Raw genomic sequence first — 15,974 nt, 5'->3', positions numbered from 1 at the left:
GGGGCGGGCAGCCTGGATGAGATAACGTGATGCCTTTTTTCCCCTTTGTTTTTTTTAACAAGTTTTTCTAATCAACTTGAAGAGTAGTTTAAGTGGGTAAGCGGCAGGGTACCTTCTATAATGCTAGACAGTTGCAGTACGGGAAGAAACGGCCCGGACCCGAGTTGAAGTTGGGGTGGTCCTCCAATCTGGAGAATGGGGCCAGGGGCTTTCAGTATAAGCCTGCGCAGCGCCAGTTTCGATCCGACCGCGCGCTTGGTCTCAGCTGGTGGCGTCGGGGGGTCCTGCACTGGGTTATTTGTACTCGTGAAAACGTTAACCAGCCATATTGGCTCAAGAAATAGCTTCAGTAAGGAGTGAATTTCCTTCTAGAAATCAGTGCCTATTTTTCCTGGAAAATCCATTTTAAATAGTCCAGTTCCATCTGAAGTCAAGCTGTTGTCATCGCTTTCATTCCGTGACGTTCCCTCCCAACACCCAGTAGGTCAGACGAACCACTTTTTTGATTTGGAGATATTTACATCCTTTGTATTAAACTTATTTTGAAGGGGTTGCCTTGTTGGATGGCTTTGTTCTTTTTCCTCCAGAGAGAAGGGGAGAAATGTATTTGGAAAGTAATGTATGTTTACATCAATTTGCAAATTCCTGTACATAGAAATATATTTTTTAAGTGTGAATGTAACAACATACTGTGAATTCCATCTTGGTTACAGATACGGCTCCTTCGGTCATTTATCCAAATAAAACCCGTTCTGAAATGATCCTTTTGTTTCTTCTGCACAAGGTGGGGCCCCAGACCGTAAGCAGCCCCAGGATGTGAAGTCCAGAGGGACGCTGGCCTCGCAAGCCCCAGGCCTGACCCCACGTCCCCCAAGGTAGCGCCCTTTTGGGTCTGTCCTCGCGGGCCAGCCCCCCACACCCTGTGCCTGCATGGGCTCCCCTCGGAGGAACCCGGTGCGTTCCGAACCAGCGTGGAAGTGTCGGAGGCGCCTGCGCAGAACATGGGCTCCTAGGACCCACAAGGGAGCAGCCGTCTGTGGTCTCCAGCACCGAGCCGAACCCCCCACCTGAGGTGCTCCCAGGGGCCGTGGCCCTCTGCCCGGTGGACCCCCCCGGAAACAAGCACTGCGCACCCACCACGGAGGCTTGCCAAGAGCCTTTATTTATCTAGCGCAAAGTATACACGATCACAATCTTCTGTTCCTCCTTTTACTAAAATAGTTCAAATCAATGTTTTTTACCACACTATCAAAAGTTCTATCTCTTTTTCTCTCCCCAAATCAAAGTGGTTCAGTGGAAGGTAGAAACGGGCACGGGGTCCACAGCTCCCAGCTCCTCCTGGAGCCGGGCGAGGGGCTGGCCCCGGTTCCCATGGCAGTCACCCACCATGGAAAACAGCATGGCTGACGGCCCGGGGCCGGGAACCGAATGTTCCAGCCCAAGTCCAGAAAGCAGCACAAATACTCCCCCCTACAGTATGAAAAATATACACCTCTACCGCTCTGCAGTCATGCATTTAGCTTGTTTCTTAAAAAAAAAAAAAAAAAAAAATCAGTAGTATGTATTTTGTTTCCTCTCAAGTTTCCAAGAAAAAAAAAATGAAAGGTCACTTTTTTCTCTTTAAACACTGATGTGTAGCTAGTAACTTTTGGATAAAAATGTGCCACCCTAAAAAAATGTGCTCAGCAGATTCTGATCCCAGGATGGGCTTGGCCACCTGGCGTGAGGCTGGAAGGGTGACATCCATCACAGTGGGAACTGAAGCCCCAGTCCAGGTGTCACACGGGGCTTCAAGATCTAGAATCAGAGTATCTGAAACGTAAAGGGACCTTTATGAAAGGGCACCAAGTTCAGCAACACCCCTCCCCCCACCATGAGCTTCTACAGCTAAGGCTCCGGAGGGGAGGAGGGCCACCCGACGTCACTGACGTCACCAGACGCACGTCCGTGTTGCTGGCAGGGCTGGGACTCGTGCTCACCTGGCCCCTGGCTGCCCCTGTCGTGAGGCTCCTCTGACCCTTCCCAGCCTGTGGGCTCCCACTGCACCCACCCACCCCCTGCCCCGTGGGGTCAGGCAGGGGTGCTGCTGGCTCTGTTTTTTTTTTTTTTAACAGCTTATTACGTTAGAGGGCTGTCACAGGTACAGTTCTGTCCTTGAAAGCCATCCCCATGCACTTGGCTCAGGAACACGAGCAGCGGTCGGTCTGCGCCTGGTTCTGCTGCCTCCATGGGGCACAGGAGGGTCCAGGCAGAAACGCTCCACCTGACCCCTGAACGCCACCACAGCATGAGGGACAGGGTCACTTCCTTGCGGAGCGGGGACGGTCCCGTCAAAGCTGTTCTTCCCTGGGTCAGCTTGCAGATCCGCAGATACCAGGAGCCCTTACTTATTGCTTATTTTCAGTGGTGGCCAAGCCAACCTGATCCAGACATGACAACTGGGCTCCCAGGTGTGGCTTCCACCCAAAATGGACCCATCCCCCGCCCCCCCGGGCTGCTCTGTGGTTCTTTGGACTCCCAAGATCCAGAGGGGGGCCTCTGCCCCCCAGCTCACTGCCCACTAGGGCAAGAATTGCCTGGTACCATGACCAAGGGTGTTCCCCAGCTTCAAATGCATACCCCTAGTGACCGGTAGCTCACCACCTGACCTGCTGGCAAGCTCCCTCCAGGAAGAGCCCAGGGCTCCCTGTAACACCCAGGGCAAGAGGAACATGCCTGTCGCCGTCACCAGCACCCACTTAGCACTCCCTGGGCACAATGAGGGCTGCGAGCCTTTCCCCTGAGAGTGTACGACCGACCCAAGGGCGCCGATGGCCGACAGATGGCGGGAAGGGCGCAGAGTTCCCGCTGGGGCTCTAGGAACAGGGTGGCCTCCCCCATCCCCTCGCCTGGCCCCCGTCTGTCATGCGGGCCTGGACGAGGCCTGCCTGCTGCAAAAGCCATCTTCTGGGCTCTTCAAGTGCTTGCGGCACGGAGCTGAGCACCACCGGACAGTGGAGGAGGAGGGAGGGACCGAGTGGCCGTCAGGGCCAGTGCCAACAGCATTCACGGTGGCCCGCCCACCTCCCAGCATCCGGGAGCTCGTCTGTAATGTGCCCCCGATCACCCACCCTCTGGGCCTCACCTTCCCCACCATTTCAACGTTTCTCTATCACACCCTATAGTTTGTACATGGTCATTTACACTGAAGGTCTCGTTTGATCCCGAGCCCTGCGAGGAGGGCCTGAGGCCGTCCCTTCTCCAGGAGGACACTGAGGCTCAGAGAGGGGAGGTGACAGCACCTTTGAGGAGGCAGCAAGAAGTGGAAGCCCACTCAGTCCCCGGCTCCATCCAGCCCCGCCAGCAGCGGCCTCTGGCTGGATGGACCACCTGGGCGCGCAGGCCGTGACGGAGGCCCAGGCTGAACAAAGCCGGTGGCCTCGGGTGGTGAGCACGGCCCAGAGAACCTGAGACCTCGTTTTCCCACCAGGGGCCCAGAGAAGCCGAGTGACTTGCTGAAGGTCACACAGCCAATTAAAGCCAGAGCCAGATCAGGCTCCTTCCAGAGAGGGCAGAAGTCTCCTAAGGGCCAGTCCGTGCAGCTCTGTCCACAGCGACCCCGGCTAGGGCCGGGCTCTGGGGGCTACCAGAGGCCCAGCTCAGCCCGGTGCTGCCCACCTAGAGAGAGAGAGAGCGTGGGGCTCAGCCTCCTACCTCCCTGGCCCGTCATGGGAACCACAGAAATGGAGAGGCCTCGGGCACTGGGCAGGAGGGACCCGAAAACCTAGGGCACGACTTGGCCCGGGGTGGGGGGACTCTGCAGCGAGTGTGTGTGTTTGGGGCTGGGGGCAAGAAGCCTGAAACCAAGCAGCAGCTTGCAGCAGGGAGCTGGGCATGGGGGTGCGGAAGGGGGGTTGCCAAAGGAAGGGCCTCGGGGCCTCCAGCCGGCCACACACACCAAGCTTCCCTGTCCGCGACTTGGGACGCAGTGCTCGGTGAGCTGGTGTTCAGGCCACAGCGGAGGGGTGAGAAGCGGTGCCCCCTGCGTCAGGTCTCGCTGCCAGTGGCCTCTGCCCAGCGCGGGTGGCAGCCAGGGGGTGGGAGGCTCCCCTCCGCCAAGGCCGGGCCCAGCCTGGGGTGACCCGGGACCCGGCGTCCCAGAGCGGCCTTCGGCCTCTCGGCAGGGGGGCCCCAGAGCAGGAACGAGGCTGTCGGGGCCGCTCCGCCGCGGGGCCCGGCCGGCAGCCTCTCGTCTTCCGTGTGCTGGTGTGTGAGGAGGGAGACGGAGGGTGCCCGGGCCACGGCGGGCGGCGGCCTATGTACAATTCACCACAGGAAACGAACGCGGTGGCTGCGACTCGTCCTGGGCGCCCCGCGGGGCCAGTCCACGTCCACGGAGGCGCGGCCCTACAAAGGCCCCTTGAACTGGTTCCCAGACAGGTGCTGCCGGATAGAGGGCTTGGAGCTGGCCGCGTCTCCCAGTTTTCGCCAGACCACCTGTGGGCGGGGGCGAGCTGTGAGTGCAGGGCCCACCCGAGCCCGCCCGCCGGCCCCGGGCACCCACACTGCCTCGGGCCCCTCAAAATCACCCACGTCCCCAGAGCCATGGGGCCGGGAGGGGAAACTGAGGCCACGTGGGGTCGAGGCAGGAGGCAGCCTAGGAGGCGGGGGGGGCTCAGGACACCGGGCCCCCGGTGAGGCCCAGTGCAGCCCCCTGCTGGCTCCCACAAGGGTCCAGAGAGGACACACACCGGCCAGGCGGGTCGGGGGTGAGGCCCCCCCCGGCCTGGGCGGCCACAGAAATAGCCCGGCTTCCAGAAGCAAATGCAGCCCCAGCCTTGTAGGGGCTCACCTGCACCTCTGGTCTGACCGCCACCTGTGTGACCCGCAGCCACCCGGGGCCAAGGGGTGGGATATGTGGGCTGAACGGGACCCGTCCCAGGGGGCTGGGGGCGGTGCTCCGGGGACGGACAGGCCTGCAGAGGTCAGGGCCCCCCTCTCGGGGACAAGTGGGACAGGCTGTGGGGTGAGGACAGGCCGGGCCTCCAGGTCCGCGGCGCTGCCCACACGGGGACCCGCCCTGCCCTCACCGACGGGCCCCGGCCCCGGGAAGAGCCTCACGTTGCACATCTCGCGGACGATGGCCTTCTCCTTCTCACTCAGGTCCTCCTCACAGCTGTCCTGGAGCTGCCGGTCCAAGTTCTCGTGCACCTCCAAGACCTGCGCGGAAGCGGCCACAGGGTCAGCGGGGAGGCTGCACACGGGAGCCAAGGACCCTGAGCCTCTGGGTCCCAGCCAGGGTCGGGGGGCATGGAGACACCCGACGGGCCGGTCCTCTTCCCTCACCCCAGCGACCCTCCGCAAGGGAAGCCACACCCCCACATCACCGCTGGGGGCAAAGCTGAGGACAGGTCACCTGGAAGCAGGGACGACAGGTTGGCGGGGGGACTACCCTGGGACAGGTGCACTCACTGCAACCCAGGGCCCCTGGCTTGGATGAAGTGACACTAGGACAGCACCCACTTGCACACGTGGGGTCGCTGCCCGCACCGGCTTGCGTCTACGCACACGAGGGGTGAGGGGCGCAGCCATGGCAGGCGTGGGCCGGGGAGCCAGCCCCCCCCACCCCGGAGCTGCACCTGCAGGCGAGGCTGGGCCTGGGAGGCCGGAGCCCGAGTCCTACCCCAGCCCTGCCCCCACCTCTCCGACTTGGAGGGAGTGCCCACCCGCCCCCTTCCTGGCCCAGGTATCAGCTTCCCGTTACTGGGACGGCAGACAGGTGACAACGTGTGGCCCACTCGGTCCTGCTAACCCACACCTCCACCTCCCTCCCCGAGGTGTTCCAGGCGTCCAGGCCGCTCCCCTCGCACCCTGCTGCTCAGACACCCACGGACTCCGAGCAAATGTGGGGTCCTTCCGCGTCCCGCACTGCACCAGGGACCTGGGGGCCCCCCGGGGGAGCGGGCTGTGGCCCTCACCTTCATGGCATGCACAACAGCCTCTGGCTTCTGTCCCGCAGAGCTGTAGCCGGCGGAGGGGGGCGAGGACAGCTCCGGTACCAGGCAAGCTGGGCCCTGGGGGAAGGAATCGCGTTTAGCTGGTCCCGAATGGCTCCCGGGTGGTGGCCAGAGGTGCGACCAGCAGCAGGAAGAGGTCCCTGGGCCCACGCAGGCGGACAGGGGTGCTGAGTGACGCGGAGAGGAGGCAGGGTGTGAGGCCGGGGCCAGGGCAGAGGACAGGGCGGCCGCCCTCAGAACCGCACCCCACCCCGCAGGCTCCTCTCCACAGCCCAGGGCCAGGGTCTGTGATCTGCTGCCCAGAGGAAGTGAGTGCAGCTCACAGAAGGGCAGGAGCTGCCAAAGATCCCCCAGCAAGCCTCAGGGGGCCTGCCTCCAAAACTGCCACCCTTCCCCCGACGCCAGGTGAGCGGGTTAAACTAGACTTCACCCTCACCCCCACCCCCATCCGCAGGGACACCCCTCTAGCCCGGAGCCCCGCCTCCCTGCCCTGAGCTTCCAGGCGGTCTGGCACCTGATGGATGCCACCAAATTCTGCACCTTCCAAAACTAAATATAACTAAAATAAAATACAGATTATATTTATTTATTTGAGAGAGAGAGCAGAGAGCAGAGAGCACAAGTGGGGAATGGGGGGAGGAGAGTGACAAAAGGAAAAGGAGAAGCTCCTGGCTGAGCAGGGAGCCCAATGCGGGGCTCGATCCCAGGACCCCGAGATCATGACCTGAGCCGAAGGCAGACGCTTAACTGACTGAGCCACCCAGATGCCACTCAGCGAACACTTTAAATGGCAACCAGGCATCCACCTCCCCACAGCCCGTGGAGCAGGGGACAAGGCCAGGTGAGGAGGGCATCAGGACTTCTGGTGTTGGGCCCACCTATGTCAGAGGTGGCGTGTCTGCCCAGGGTCCCCAGCGCTTTTCCACAAGGATTCCTGGCCCAGGTGGTGTGCCTCGGGCTGCAGGGGGACCCCAGCTTAGGGTCCCATAAAAGGAGTGCCCAGACAAGGACTGGAGGATGGCGCTCCCCAGGGCCAACAGAAGCCAGGAGGTCAGAGGACACTGGGAGTGGGTCTAACGGGAGCCAGCAAGTGCGGGAGGCCAGACAGAAAACGCCAAGCACCCTGGCCAGCATGTGTGCAAGCAGGAAGGGAGGCGGCCCGGGAGCCGGGGTTCCCAGCACATCCGTCCCTTCTCTGAGTCTTGGTTTCTTTCTCAGTCACTGAACCCCAGTGACCAGGCAGACTTGGTGAGCTGGTTTATGCGGCCATCGCCCTGGGGGCCTGCCCAGCCAGGCCACGCTGTGTGGAGACCCTCAGGGCCCAGAACTTTCTGCCGTGGGCTAGCTCCTCTGCACCCTCCCCATCCGCCCACCCTTCTGGACCTTCTCCGGGCTCCACATAGAGGATGGGCCCCATAGCCTTGCAGGCCGGGAAAGCTGGACTTGGGCAAGGCTCTGCAGGCTGTGACCTGAAGAAGGGCCCAACCCACTCTGTGCCTCGGTTTCCTCGTCTGGACGATGGAAAGGGTTCTTGTGTCCCAGAGGGGTTCGGGGGAGGCAGGTGGAAGGCAGAGAAAACACACACACACACACCCATCCGCCTGAGGCCGAAGGCTGCGCTCCCTCCACCATCAGCCAGCAGGGGGCGACAGCCACACGTGTGCGGCGTGGGAGGCCCCAGATGCCTGGCCCCTGGCACCTCCAGCCTCCTGTCCCATCTGTAAGGGGCCAGGGGGCTGCACCCTGGAGCAAAGGCAGGAAGGAAGCCAGGAGTGGCCGGGACAGCCTTTTCCGGACCCCCTCACCAGGCTGCCAACAAAGCCCCCGCGGGCCAGAGGGCTGGTACTTGTGGGGCACTCCCCACGCACAGCTCCCCCCGAAGACCCCTCGGGCGACACCTCCCGCTTCCTCGGCACCCCCCCCACCCTCACCCCCAGGGCAAGCAGCCCGCTGAGTGCTTGCAACCCTGATGCCATCTTTCTGCACCCCCATGTGACAGGCGAGGACAGGGACAGTGGGTCTGACACAAGGCCACGGCCAAACCGCTGGTGAACAATGGGGCTCAAGCCGGGTCTGGGGTTCCAGAGCTGGTGCCCAAAGTGGGGAGACCAGTGTGTCCCCAAGAGAACTGAAGCCACACGTCCACACGTCCACTTGTCCAATGTTCACAGCAGCGCTCCCCATGACGGGCGAAGGGCAGACACAGCCCAGATGTCCAGCCTCTGCTGAGCAGAGCTTCCGCCCCCGGAACATTGCCCGACGGCACAGAGGCACGAGCCTCAGAAACACGGCGCTCCGCGGAAGCGGCCGGTCACAGCGGGTCGCCTGTTACAGGGGTCTGTTGCTAAGGAAAGTCCAGAATAGGCAAATCTGCAGAGGCACGAGCGCATCCGCGGTCGCCGGGCCGAGGCAGGGGAGAGTGGGCAGGGGCTGCTAAAGGGGGCGGAGCTCCTCTGTGGGGTAAGGAGATGTTCTATCTTGATAACTACACCGATCTGTAAATAGGCTAAAAACCAGTGAAGTGTGTGCTCAAAAATAAAGTCAACTGACCAAAAAAAAAAAAGGGCAGGAAGGCCAGTCTCCCCCAGGGACCTGTCAACAGGTCCTCCACAACCAGCTCCTTCCACGGGGTCCTGAGTCCCAGGGCCGGCCAGGGCCCCCTGCACCCTGCCCCACGGCCCCCGGGCCGGTGACCCTCATAGGGGAGAAGCTGGGGGGCCCTGGGCAGACACTCAGCCTCTGACCCAAGTGGGCAGGGAGTGGGGAAAGTGGACAGGGACAGAGGTAGCGAGGGAACCTCTGGGCCTCCACCTCAGCCCCGGGCCCTCCACTGCTGCCTCAGCAGCCTCCGTGGCTGTATCTCCCAGAGGACCCCCAACCCTCTCTGTGCACCCCAGGGACCTGCCCCCCAGCTTCGGAGTCGCTTCACCCTGACCCTGGCCTCTAGGGCCACACATGCACTACCCTTCACAGCCCGACCCCACAGCCACTGGCCATCGGGGTTCCCACAGAATGAACCGCGCGGCCGGCCGGACTGGAGGACGGGGGAGCCAAGCCCCACCGCGGCACCCCGGGCTTCTCGGGGCCCTTCGGCATGCGGCACGGGGAGCCTAACTCGGCCACAGGCTCCCGGAGGAATATCTGGGTGATCCGCCCGCTCAGCCTCAGCAGCTGCATCCCTGGAGGTGTGAGGGCCTCAAAAGGGAAGCAACAGAGCACTTGGCCGGCAGCCAGCCGTGGCCCCAGCCTCTGCCGCCAGCCCCGAGGCCCCCGAGGCTTTGCAGGGGCACCCCGGGGTCGTCCTTGCTGACCGGGGCCGTGGAGAGACAGCAGTGCCAGGACCCCGGGGCGGGGGGTGGGGCAGGCCACATGCCCACCTGGCAGAGTGACCTCAGGCCGGCCCGGCGGCTCCTCCCTCGTGCCCTGGGGATGGCCAGGGTCCCTGTCTTGCTCGTGGGGCTTGTCCCAGCTGGCTGCCCAGAGCGTTCAACCAAAGCTGACAGCTCTGGTCACCATCGTCCGCAGCTCATGCGGGAAAGCGTTTGGCGGGCAGTGGTTTTGCACGATCATCACAATGGAACATTTCATCACCCCAAAAAGAAACCCCAGTCCCATTAGCCATCCCCACCCCCCCTCTTCCCAGCCCTCTACAGCCACTAACGTGCCGTCTCCACGGACCTGTGTGTTCTGGACATGTCACACGGGGAGCAGTCCTGGCGATCCATCCGCATCCCAGAGAGCCGGCCCCGCACACCACCACCCCTCCGTTCCCCATGTGGGGCAGCCCCAGAGCCCAGGACCACCCTGGAGGACCCCACACTTAAGCTGCCCCCCGAGCCTCGGTTACAAAGCCTGGGTAGTGTGAATGCACGGCCCCAAGCCCCCATCGGGCATCCTTCCCCGCCCACCGTGGCCAAGTTCACAGACGCGCGGCAGCTGGGCCGGGACAGCCTCTCGCGTGGCCTCCAGACACTGGCCTTCATGGCCACGTCACTCTGGTGGGCCTCCACCTCTAATCAGCACGCTGGGCCCGCACAAGGCTCCTAAGGCCAGGAGCCCAGCCCCCTTCCTGGCAGCGGGGGTGGGAGGGGAAGAGGGAGGAAGGCCACTCCGGCAGAGCCCAGGCTCTGACCCTTCACCCTCGCCTGACCCGGAAGCTGCTCAGGCAGGAGACAAGGGTCCCAGTCCCCGCTCAGCCACAGACCGTCCCCTGGCCCGGGCAGGTCACGAGACGGGCTGAGCCTCACCCCTGCACTGGAATGTCGACCAAGGATTCTGGAGGCTCGGGGTCCACCGGTGAGCAGTGCACCTCTAGGGGAGGGGCACTTACGTTCTGCAGGGAGTCCTGGTAGGAGGGCGGCAGGCTCGCCAGCTGGGACTCCGAGTGGTACGGGGAGAAGCCTTTCCGCAGAGTCCGGAACTCTCCAGAGCCTGCCTGCTGGGGGGCAAGGAGGGACAGGTTAGAGGTGAGCGGCTGCGCTGAGGGGGCCAAGGACCGTGCCGTCAGGACAGGGCAAGCTGCTCCTGCCTGCCCCCCCACCCTCGGCAGTGGGCTGCACCCTCCCTCCCCTCTCCCTGCTCCATGGGTCCTCAGGCCATCACGTGCTGGTACCACGAGGCCAGGGGGCTTCATTTTGCCCCCCAGTGCACGCTTTATCGACATTTCTTGAACAGAATAAAGCAGTAAATGAGTATGTGGTACTCCCTCCTTCCTCTGCTCCAGCCTCCTGCACTTGGGGTCCCCGCGCCTGGCCTGCGGAACACTCTCTCCAGCCCCTGGGGTCCTCCCGCCTCCCACGGGTGAACCTGACCCTGTGCGCTGCTCAGGCTGCCCTCAGCCTCTGCCATCAGACAGGAGCTCCCAAATGTGGGCCCTGCGCCTCTCCCCTCTCTGTCGACAGGAACCAGTGCCTGCTTAGGAAGGAGGGAGGGGGAGGTACAGAAGGGACGGAGGGAAGGAAAGAAGGAAGGAAGGAAGGAAGGGAGGAAGGAAGGAAGGAAATGCCCCCAGAAGCTGGGGGCTGGGGGCTGGGATCCGCAGAGGGAGGGGACCCAGGGGTCACGCTTAATCCAACACAGGCCCTCTGAGAAGGAGCCGTGGCCTTTTGGGCCCTCTGCATCACTCAGAGCCCAGGGGGTGTTTCTGGCCCAGACATCCTTTTCTACTTCAAAGGAACTGAGGGCACACTGTTGGGCAGACAAAACACAGCAGAATGTCCCCTAAGTCCCCAAACAAAGCCTGGAGGACAGGGGCAGGGTGAGCAAGACAGCACAGCAACCACACCTGGGGGTCCCTCCCCCTGCGCACCAGCCCCCTCCCTGCTGGTCCGGAGGAACCCACACGCAGCCTGCTCCCCTCCTGCCAACTGCTGGACCCAGCCCCCACTCCTCACAAATCTCTAGCCTCACCGACTCCCTGCGTTCTGCTCTCCCATCCCCATCAGACCCGGGTCCAACCCCCTCGGTCTCAGGGCCTGGCTCAGGGGACACACAGCAGCACTCTGGAAGTGGCTGGGGGACTGGAGTAAAAACACAATGAAGGCAGGTGCCCGGTGCAGGCTGCCAGGGCAAACATCAGAAAGCAGATCCACGCAATCGCTCGCCTGCTTACCACCCCCATCCAGGCACCTGGCCAGAGCGGGGGACATTCCCATGGCCTCCGGGAGGAACTGAGTGTAAACAGAGGTCACCAAGAGGCACAGAGGGGACAGAAATGAGGACCCCCTTCCCAGGCTGGCCCCTGAAGTGTGGCAGGGTATCCCCAGGAACCCTTAAAATGTGACTGCCACACCCCTGATTATGGCCAGCTGCTAACCAGAGCCACATTAGTCCTCCCTGGCCCAGCAGACGCCCGATCTAGTGGAGCCCCCCTGTCACCAGGCACCAAAAACACAGAGGCCACAGTGCCGACCCTCACTCCCCACCTCGGGGGACCCCTCCGCCCATCAGGGCACCTGTGCCTCCCTGACTCGCCCACGGTGGGCGGGGGCGTCAACCCAGCTTCACTCCAAGGCAATTATCTTCCTGGCCAGGCGTCTGTGACACTTAGAAACTTCTCCAACGGAGAGTGTGTTCTAAACCCAATGATACCGAGCATCTGCAGTCAGTGCCATCAGGCCCTCGCCGGGCCCTCCGACTCCATTCTGCGGGGGCATCCCCCACCGGCCTTGCCAGGCTGGCGAAAGGGACCAGGTGTAAGGCTCAGCCCAGCTCACACACACTGACATTTGGCCACGCGGCCAAGGATCTGAGCCACCGCCCCGCCCTCTCCGGCCAGCCCCTGGGACTGGAACAGCTGGACGCTGCCCTGTCCTTGCCCACACCGTCTAGATCCTCCTCTGGGCTGAGTCTCACCTCCTCCACAGCTCCTCTGGCCCGGGACCAAATGGGTTCAGAAGCAACTCATGTGTGTTGTTACTGAATACACAGGTTTATGTTGCTTCCTCCCCCCACCCCCGCCAGATAATTTCCTTGGGAGGACATGTGTGTACAAGGGGGCGGGAGGCGGGTTTAAATGAGTGCGTGCAATTCCTACCCCTGCCTTCAGCGATCATCAATAAATATTTGCACGTCCACAGAACTTTATTAACGACCCACAAAGCTGGCGGGGAAAACGTACAATCTCTCATTAGGGGCCATGTGACTAATGATGCATCAACATGAGGGACCATAATTGCACTTCAATCCAAATTAAAAATTCTGGGATTCGCCTGTTGGTGCCCTGGAAGAATGAAATCCCTAGGTTTTATCACGGAGGAGAAGTGGAGCTGAAAGGGCATCCTGGGGTGGCTGGGCCTGCATCTGCAGGGAGCGCAATCCCAAACCTGGGTCCCTTAGGACACAGGGAGAAAGGATCTGCCACGCAGAGTGGGCGGGACTCCCACATCCTTAAAAGTAAAAGAAACATTGAGTGCAGACATAGACTTGCCCCTTCCCACTGGGAGGGCGAGACCCAGGAGCCGGCAGGGCCCCCAAGTCCACTTAAGGACTCTGTCCAGGGCTGGCACTGCATCGTCACCCGGCTCGAAGCCGGCGTGCACTCAGGCGACCCTCGTCTCTCCGGACCCCCGCGGTCCTGCGGTGAGCTCCCCTGCCATCGCCTGCCAGGGGACTCCTGGGGAGCACCGTGAGAGGGGTGCTGGAGCAGAAAAGGGCCACGGCAGGAGAGCAAGGGAGGACCCTGCCCACCTCCCCCACCTGCCCACTTGGGGCTCCTTGTCTGGGCAGCAGCTGCGGGTGGGCTCACTCCGGGCAGTTAGTCTCGCCCCTCCCTCTTGCTCCCAAAGGGCTTGGGTCCCCGCGGGACCGTGTCACGCAGAAGCGGCTCCTGAGTGCACCCGACAGGGAGGCAGGGTCTGACAGATGACACGGGGACTGTTGTGGGGGCTCCGGGGTGCGCAGTAACGTAGGGGCGTCCGGAGACCACTCGGTGTCATGTGGCGAAGCTGCCCGCGACTGCACGCTCGGAGAGGGCAGGGCCAGGGCACCCTGGTGGTGGTCAGCTCCCAGGAAGGGACGGGAGGGGACCCACAGGAGACAGAGCGGCACACAGCACTCGAAGCAGCCCCCACCCCAAACACCACTGCACACGCATCCCACCAGGCGGCTCTACCTGAAGCCAGCTTCTCGGGCGGCCGTAGGGACGGGCCAACTGGAAGGCAAGAGGAGTGGTGTCACCCAGCAAACGCCAGCCACGACCCCCGCCCTACCCCCCTCCCCTGGACCCCCGGGACCTCGGCTGGGCCGGGGCGGGCACCTCCGGAGAGCCCCCACGTTTTTAGAAACCCCCACGTCTACAAGGACGGACCGGGCCCCCCAGCCCGCTCACAGCCCTCCCGGGGCTCCGGCTGCCCTGGCCCAGAGACGCCCCAAGATCCCGGCACGCCAGCTGGCAGAGGAAGGGAAGGGGTGCTGCAGGGCCGCTCACAAGGGCACCCTGCCACTACCTACCAACTGGACTGGCTTTCTCTCGTTGCCACTTTAGTTTTCAGAAAACTCATTTGCAGACCATTAAGGAGAACGCGGCTGCTGCGTGGCTGGGGGCCCAGAGGGTTCTTCCTAATTAGCGCTCAGAGCAGGCCGCGGACAAACCACGTGTGGCTGGTGCATGGCTCATAGGACTTCTCCGCAGGGGACATGGCACCGCATCCCCACGCCCCATGCAATTTCCGGCCCTAAATCCCAGTTTCCAAACGTGGGGGGTGTGCGTACTGCCCAGGACCAGTGGCCTGCAGCTGACGGGACAGCACACGGCCCAGGTCTCATCCGCCACAGTGACCGTCGACCCTCACAGGTCCCCTCAGCAACCCACTACTGGTTCCAATAAGGTGAGCGAGAGACAGGCCACAGGACCCCGCAAGAGGAGGTGAGGGGGCTTAGTGGGGGCACAGACTCCCCAAATCCAAATCCCACCTGGGCTGGGTGAGTCTGAGCAACTCTTCAACTTTCCAGGGCTCTGTTGCTTGCACGTAAATTGGGGTCAAAAAGGGCGCCCAGCTGCTGGATGGCCCACGACTCTCACTGCTGGCCGGCCCTGGACCTTGGTGCTTTGCAGGATCGTCCCTTTAAACCTGGGGCGGGCACCACTGGTGTCCCATTTGACAGATGAGAAAACTGAGGCACACAGACGTTAAGCCCCGGGCCCAACGCCGCCCCGCTGGTAAGGCGGCCCTCGGGCGATCTGAACCAGGCCCTGTGGCTCTGGAGTCCCGGGCTTGGCGTTGACGGCCACCCAGCATGTGGCTCACAGTGGACAGTGATTAAGACTCGGGCACAGAGGGGACAGAGGTGGAATTCCTAGTCTCTTTCTGCCCATGTTGCTAGCCAGACCAAGTGCTCAGATGCTGGAAAGAAGAGGCTTCCTCCCTGGCCGAGGGAGAGCCTGGACCGGCTCTAAGTTTCTGCTAACGGAGTAATTAAAGCCCTCCAGAGATGCAGAGAGCACCCCACTCACAACAGAGGGAGCAGGATGTGACCACCAACCCTAGACACCAGCCAGGCAGAGCGGGGATGGCTCAGAGCCGGACAACCGGCGACATGTCACGGAAGACACCACCGCGGAAATACTGGAGGCCAGCTTCTCTGGAGGGTTTGGGCAAGGGAACCAGCCACTCGGGATGACACGTCCTCCTCGGGCACTCAAGACAACAGGACTGAGGTCCAGCACGGGCTGAGATGGTGGCAGACTGCTCCCCTGTCCCCCAGCCTGTATGGCTCAAAACGCAGACAAGGGCCACGGAGGAACCGTTCATTCAGGGACGGGCCAGGCCTCGAACATCCCAGGTCCCCGAGACCAGGGAAGGGAGAGGCGGGCGGGCACCGCGCTGGGCACCCCCCAGGTTACAGTCACCATGGCGCACGCTGCACTGGGCATCACCGTCACCCCCGTCTTCCACGTCAGGAAACCGAGGCACCGGGACAGAAGGCATGTTGCCTAAAGCCACAGTGCAGGTGAGTGCTGGAGCATGGGTCATTGGAACTCAGGTTCCTCCAGGGCCCAAACCCACTTCCTTATACAATTAGGCCCACCACACCACTGCCGCAGGATGGACTGTGCCCCCCCAGGTTCATTTGTTGACCCCATGGCCCCCAGGACCGTGAGAAAGTACCTTCCGTCGCTGAAGCCACCCAGTGTATGCTTTGTTACAGCAACCCTTGGTGTCGATCTTGGGGTCACTTGCAACCTGAGCATTCGAGCAACCCTGCACGGCGTGGCACAGGGGTGAGGAGGAGGGGGGCGGGCCTGCACAGCCACCTCCACTTCCCTCCACGGCGGCCCATTTGCCCCACGGGAGATCCACTCAAGCACTTCTTGCTCTTTTGAAAAGCCAGCTCCCAAGATGTCCATCGACAGATGAATGGATAAAGAAGATGTGGTGTATATATACAATGGAATATTATGCAGCCATCAAAAGGAATGAGATCTTGCCATTTGCAACGACGTGGATAGAACTGGAGGGTATTATGTTGAGTGAAATA

At 62.2% G+C, this 15,974-nt stretch overlaps 2 protein-coding genes across 4 annotated transcripts in view; one reads left to right on the top strand and one right to left on the bottom strand.

Annotated features, from left to right (window-relative positions):
- Positions 1 to 1,013, top strand: part of CCNK (cyclin K) — a 28,285-nt gene extending 27,272 nt beyond the window's left edge. The window contains exon 12 of the mRNA XM_081829733.1: positions 910 to 1,013. Coding sequence (XP_081685859.1) covers positions 910 to 1,013 — 104 coding nt within the window. The remainder of the gene's footprint in view (positions 1 to 909) is intronic.
- Positions 1,014 to 1,141: 128 nt separating this feature from the next.
- Positions 1,142 to 15,974, bottom strand: part of CCDC85C (coiled-coil domain containing 85C) — a 75,212-nt gene continuing 60,379 nt past the window's right edge. For 2 of the 3 annotated variants that reach the window (XM_081829953.1, XM_081829954.1), the window contains exons 3-6: positions 10,327 to 10,434; positions 5,958 to 6,053; positions 5,101 to 5,199; positions 1,142 to 4,476 (exon numbers count right to left, since the gene is read on the bottom strand). In XM_081829953.1, the coding sequence (XP_081686079.1) occupies positions 4,387 to 4,476; positions 5,101 to 5,199; positions 5,958 to 6,053; positions 10,327 to 10,434 (393 nt within the window). In that variant the 3' untranslated portion in view covers positions 1,142 to 4,386. The remainder of the gene's footprint in view (positions 4,477 to 5,100; positions 5,200 to 5,957; positions 6,054 to 10,326; positions 10,435 to 15,974) is intronic. The other variant, XM_081829955.1, reaches the window with a different exon arrangement.

The sequence above is a fragment of the Leptonychotes weddellii genome, chromosome 9, assembly GCF_054177405.1.
Source record: "Leptonychotes weddellii isolate Sample4059 chromosome 9, ASM5417740v2, whole genome shotgun sequence".
NCBI classification, from domain to species: domain Eukaryota; kingdom Metazoa; phylum Chordata; class Mammalia; order Carnivora; family Phocidae; genus Leptonychotes; species Leptonychotes weddellii.
The sequence above is the reverse complement of the archived record's forward strand: the minus strand, read 5'-3'. Positions and strand labels throughout refer to the sequence as shown.